This window comes from Lepus europaeus, chromosome 4 (genome assembly GCF_033115175.1).
Source record: "Lepus europaeus isolate LE1 chromosome 4, mLepTim1.pri, whole genome shotgun sequence".
Taxonomy (NCBI): domain Eukaryota; kingdom Metazoa; phylum Chordata; class Mammalia; order Lagomorpha; family Leporidae; genus Lepus; species Lepus europaeus.
Genome location: NC_084830.1, coordinates 129,400,720 through 129,406,719, shown reverse-complemented (window position 1 = coordinate 129,406,719; position 6,000 = coordinate 129,400,720). Strand labels below are relative to the sequence as shown.

At 56.7% G+C, this 6,000-nt stretch overlaps 1 protein-coding gene across 1 annotated transcript in view; it reads right to left on the bottom strand.

Annotated features, from left to right (window-relative positions):
* Nucleotides 1-2,630: 2,630 nt before the first annotated feature.
* Nucleotides 2,631-6,000, bottom strand: part of CCDC69 (coiled-coil domain containing 69) — a 39,255-nt gene continuing 35,885 nt past the window's right edge. The window contains exons 9-10 of the mRNA XM_062189918.1: nucleotides 4,681-4,778; nucleotides 2,631-3,987 (exon numbers count right to left, since the gene is read on the bottom strand). Of these exons, the coding sequence (XP_062045902.1) occupies nucleotides 3,810-3,987; nucleotides 4,681-4,778 (276 nt within the window). The 3' untranslated portion in view covers nucleotides 2,631-3,809. The remainder of the gene's footprint in view (nucleotides 3,988-4,680; nucleotides 4,779-6,000) is intronic.

Below are 6,000 nucleotides of genomic sequence, written 5' to 3'. Positions count from 1 at the left end.
CTCTAACACTGCTTCTGGGGCCAAGTCACTTCTCTTTTCCAGGCTTCTATTTCCTCCTTTGTCAAACAGAGCTACTTTTCAGCTTACTATACAAGAACGTTAACTTATCCAACAGTAAGTACGGAGCCCCCACCACACACCAGACACTGTCCTAGGTACTAAGGCCACAAAGATGAGTCAAAACGAGAAACAGCTTCTATCTGCAAGGTGACTGTGTAAACAGGGAAGAGGAAGTGGGAACCGGACAAACACGACCATGGAGGGATGGCCAAGTGCTACAATGAGAACAAAACAGGGCAACGGACAGGATCCACTTAAAGGGGAGTGAGGCCATCGACTCCTAGGGAACATTCAAGCTGAGACCAGACTGAGCCCAAGCACAAGAAGATGGGGCTTGAGCAAGTGCACAGGCCCTGTGGCTGGGTGTCAGGAAATGGACCAAATATGTTAGCAACAGTTTCTGGGGCTGCAGCTGTGGGCCCAGACTTTCTCAAGGTATTGTGGTGGTATTCCTTCCTCTTCCAGAACTTAACTGCATCCACATCAAACATCTGGAGAACAGCTGGCCAAACAGTATCCTACCGACACTGAGGACCTGAAAAAGCCTTGAAAGGGCCGCTAGAATCTTAGGCTCCGTGGAGGGTAGGTTTCAGGGAGTGGAAGGCCTCCAGGTTCGTGGCAGCAGGACCAAGAGCAAGGGTGAGCACACAAGTCCCCCACACAAGACCCAGAGGCCTACCTGTCCATACTTGTGCCTCCTGAGAACGCACAGGAAGGGTGAACTAAGGCTGAGGAATTGAGGCCTCATGTCCCAGGCTCCCGGGAACCACCGAGGATGTCTGAGCTGTGAGCTGACCTTCTGTACATTGGAGGGGAAGGGCAGGGCCGAGAGAGCCACGAGCGGCTGGTGTTTAGTGCCAGGCCACTTAAGGAAAGTATAGGAGGAAGAAACGAGCTGCTTGGCAGGCTGCACTTTGTTGATGAGATCACACTTTCTGCAGCCCTCAGAGGGAGGCCAAGGGGACCAGCCAGGTGCTCTGCTGCCCCTTGACTGGGGCGGTGTGAGCAGACCAGTGGCTGCCTGAGCGTTACGTCTGCGTTTCCTGCACGGGCTGAGAGCCGGAGTCACCCGACTCGGTCAAGGTGAGAACCACAGAAACCTCAGGAGGTAGAGAGGGATCCTCCTGCTCAGAAGAAACTGGGAACCAAGAAGAGGAAGTGAATGCTTTGCTCTGCCAGGGTCTCCCCAGCCGCGCTCCTTGGGTTGGCAGAATCCCAGCAAGTTCCCTCCAGCCCCGCCCACTGCCTAGCAACATGCACGCAGGGAAACACTGCCTCTCAGAACCACCACCTGCCTTGGCGTTTCCAAAGACACGCACACACGAGGGAGTCTGCGGGGTTAGTCTCCCTGTCTCCCCTCCGTGTTGCCAAGCATTTTTGAGAATGGAATCCTCATCACCCCGCTGGGAGAGGCAGCCCCTCTCGATATCCTTACAGAGCCTGGGGGTCCCCGAACCCGCATCAGGAAATGCTGCTCCAGGCTGTCAGCTCGGGATCGTTCTTGGGGTGGTGGAGAGGATCCCAGCCTCTCTCCAGGGACTTGAGAAGCTTAAAGGTTTTCACAAAGAACCTGGCCTTTAAGCTGCTCTGGTGCCAGGCGGTAGGACCCTGAGCAAGTCATTTCTCTCTCCCTACAAGGATGCACAGAGCCTCTTACCTGTCTGCTGGGGCCCAAGTCAGAGATGGCACCTGATGACAGTCCCCTATGGCTGGGCCAGGCCCTGTCCATCAGCAGGGTCAGGTGCACCTGTCCATCAGGGTCAGGTGCAGCCAGAGGCAGAGAGCACCCTGCATGTGGAAGAGGCCCAGGCCAGGGATACTGGTGTCTACACCCGCCGGGCCACCACCCGTGTCCGTGTGGCCTGAAGCCCTCATGTCTCCCTTGCTGCAGTGGGGGTCGGCTCCTGTGGTAGCCTCAGTGTTTCCAGGTAGCACCTTCTCATTCAGGCCCTGTTTGCATCCCTCCCTTCACCCTCAGCCTCACTCCCTCCCATCCCATTCTGAAAGCCGTCCTTCAAGGTGGCCTTGGCCCAACCTCTGGCCCCACCTCTGAGGCTGGCGCAAAGCTAGGGCCAGTGGGCTCCAGGTCCTGAGGAGGGAGCCCAGAACTGCCAGTGGGCCACCGAGGTCCTGGGATTTAATAAAAACAAGCAAAACCAAAACCGAAATCAAACCAAACAGCCAGGAGAAGTCCTTAGTCCTTCCGTCTCCCAGGAAAACACAAATTCCAAATAAATAAGATTCTGCAGGTTCTTTCTGGTTCCCATAGCTGTCCTGCCCAGAGGGAGGCTATGACCACACTTATCTCCCCCGACTCACCCACAGGTTACATGAAGGACACTCTTCCCCAGCCCTGCCCCTTTCAAAGAAAACCACGCTTCTAAAGTGCACTCTGCAGCTTGAAGTGCTTGCTGGGGGGCGGCAGTGGAGGGGGGGGGGGGGAGGGGGGGGGCGGCAGTGGAGGGGGGGGTTAGAAGCTTGGCCTAAGAAGTTTGGGAAATGCTGGATGCTTTGCTCCCTTCTTGCAAGTTGGCAATGCACATTAGCATATTAAAGGTTCTGCGAAGCCCTGCAAGTTGCGGATTTGTTTTATTCCCCACAATACTTGGCCACCGACTCTTTCCAGCTTGTGGCTGTGAATGTCCCATCAACTAGTGAACCAGATGTGCTTTGGAGAAAGCTGCATGGACAAGTACATGTGTGCCTCCCTCTAGAGTTGTCCCCCGGCTCCCACAGAACCCGACGGACCATGGCTCCAGGGGCAGCTCAGCACACTTCCCCTCCTTGGCACCCGGTCACACCTGAACTTCCCGGGCCTGGGTCAGGAGTGGGAAGAGGAGAAGTTAAGGCAGAGAGCAGAAGTAAGAGAGGGCGTGGAGCTGGAGCAGGTAAGGGAAGGAGGAGAGGGGCCAAGTCACAGATCCGCTCTTCCCAGCTCGGGGAAGAAGCCAAAGAGCAGCAGGATGACCCCCCCAGTGGCAGGCAGGGTTTCGGTCCCAACTGTGGGATCCACTCACCACCTGGCTTCCTCCTCTGTAGGGGAATGGGGCTCCCGCTCTGACTACTGAGGGTACTCAGCCCCACTAAGGTGGCCCAGGGGCCCAGGGGCATGAGCCTAGAGGACCAGGAGGACTAAGGAGATGAGCTATGCCTAGGAAAGGCAGGAGGCGCTCTGGCTGTGGCTCCTGGGCCAAGCTGGCTGCCCGGCCCTGCCAGTCCCCAGGGCCTTCAGGGATTCCCGCCCTGCTGCTCAGCCGGCCCAGTCTGACTTCTGATTTGCAGGGTCTGCCCCCTCCTGCTGCTGCAAACCCTGGTCTCACCTTCAGACACCACAGAGCGGGACACTCAGTGGCCCGGAGCCGTTCGACTCACTGCCCGAACCATCTTAGAGCAAGGGTAAACTGAGGCTGAGACAAGGCCAGGGCAGGGCTGGGAACCCCTACAGGAGGTTGACAAGACAGTGCGTCAACAAGCTGGGCCCAGGGGCATCTCCTCTTTTGCTGGCTGGTCCAAGGGGCCCAGGTTGCCCTGGGAGAAGTCTTGGCCTTCCTGAGGGAGTCAGCAAAGCCCCGTGGGCAATTCTACAAGACCACGCCCCCAGGGCTCCTGGAGCACACGCCTGGCTCCCTATCTCACCCCCCAACCCCTGTCGCCTTCCTTCCCGGGAACAAAGCCAGCAGCCCTGCTGTCTTCTCCAGAAAGTCCTTGGAGAGAGTGGTGACCACAGGTGTCACGGCGGGCCCCGCAGCCTAGGTGGCCAGGAAGGAGACCTCGGTGGGGGGAACAGAGGCCAGGGGGAAGGCAGAGGAGGCATCAGCCCCCAGGACCCGGAACAGCAGCTCCTCCTTCTCCTGCTGGAGCTGTCGCCGTAACTGTGACTCCTTCTCCAGGGTCTCGCGGGCCCGCAGCAGGTCCTCCGAGAGCTGCCTGTGGATACAGACAGGGACAGGGTTGCCTCCCGGGCACAGCTGCTGCAGGGCCAACCCATCCCTCCAGGAGCCTCCCTGACGTGGGTCGCCAGCCCGCCCCAGCGTCCCGCCACCCTTGCTGTCTGTCTGGTGACCAAGGAGCTGGGCCTGGCAGGCAGACAGCTCGCAGTTGCTCCAAATCCCTACTGTGTCATCCTGGACCTGTCATTGGCTCCCACTGAATTTTAGGTCCCTCCTGTGCAAAATGGCAATGATAACAAAAGAATCTAGGACTTGGAGGAACCAGAAGATCAGATGAGAGAACAGGTAAAGGATTCAATACATCAGGATGCCCGTAGGAAGCCTGATCTCACTGACAAAGCCTTGGCACTAGCTCAGTCCACGAGGCCTGTGCAGCCGTACGGGGCTGAGTGCCTCTTGCTCGCGTGGGGCTTTCCCATGGAGCCCACTCAGCCAGACTGCAGCAGGGCAGGTACAAATCGGGTACTGGGACTTTAGTTTCCAGGCAGAGCTGGTTGCTTGGGTTTCCTGACTTCCAAGAAAAGAAGAGCCAGATGCCTAGACAGGTGTTGGGACCACCTGTCAATCCATCTCCCAGACTCCACTCAGACCCTCCCAATTGAAGGACTAGCCCCCCCCCCCCAAAAAAAAGGGTGAGGCTGGGTTGGGGTGAAGGAGCAGGGGTCGCTACCTCGACACCAGCCCCTGATTCCGGGCTCGGACGTGGAGGTCCTCGTTCTCCTGCTGCAGGATCGTGATTTTTTCCTCCAACACCAGATTTTTTTCTTTCTGTAACAAACCAGAATACGCTCGGAAAGCCGCCAAGCTCCCAGGGCACAGCGTGTGCCATCACTGCCCCCGTACTGTGGTCCCTGAAACACTGATTCATTCTAGACTAGACAGGACATGTCACAGAGCAACATGGTAACTGAAAACAAAATAAACAGGGGCTGGCGCTGTGGCGCAGTGGGTTAATGGCCTGGCCTGATGCGCCGGCATCCCATGTAGGCGCCGGTTTGAGACCCGGCTGCTCCACTTCAAATCTAGCTCTCTGCTATGGCCTGGGAAAGCAGTGGAGGATGGCCCAAGTCCCTGTGCCCCTGCACCCGTTTGGGAGTCCCAAAGGAAGCTCCCAGCTCCTGGCTTCAAGTCGGCGCAGCTCCGGCCATTGCAGCCATCTGGGTAGTGAACCAGTGGATGGAAGACTTTCTCTCTCTCTCTCTCTCTCTCTCTCTCTCTCTCTCTCTCTCTCTCTCTTTCCCTCTGCTCTCTCTGTGTAACTCTGACTTTCAAATAAATAAATACATCTTTAAAAATATATATACAAAAACCCAGGGTGTTAGCAAAGGACTGCCCACTTTTAATTTTGCCACCGGAGAGTGTCTGAAAGGGAACACAGGGACGAGCTCTGTGGCGCAGCGCTTGCCTGCATCCCACATCACAGTGCCTGGTTCGAGTCCCGGCTGCTCCATGTTTTCCATCCAGCTGCCTGCTGACGTGCCTGGGAAGCAGTGGATGGTGACCAAAGCACAGGGTCCCTGCCCTCCATGTGGCTCCAGCCTGGCCCAGCCCTAGATACTGCAGGCAACTGGGGAGTGAACCTGCAGATGCAAGCTCTTCTCTGTCTCTGCCTGGAACAAAGTCCTGACAATCTCTTATCACCATTAGTCACAGAGAAAGGATATCTTGTATTCTCTAGAAGCCAGAAGAACAGGATCTATATAAATAAGGTTCAGTTTGTCTTTTATGTTCAACACAATTTACAGGGACTACGTGAGACAGTCTGCTTGAAATACAGGGTGTGTGGCACACAGGGCAGTGAGAGTTCTCCCAGAGCAACACAATCTCTGTTCAGATTTGGCTCTGGGTTTCTGGGCCATCTGCTCTCCTGGGGACAAGGCCACCTGTGTCTCCCACACCCACAGCTCCCCAGCCCTGTCCTTGTTGATGTTGGCCTTGCCTCCTTCCTCAGGCCCCGCCTGACATGTGACATCTGTCAATCTCTCCCAAT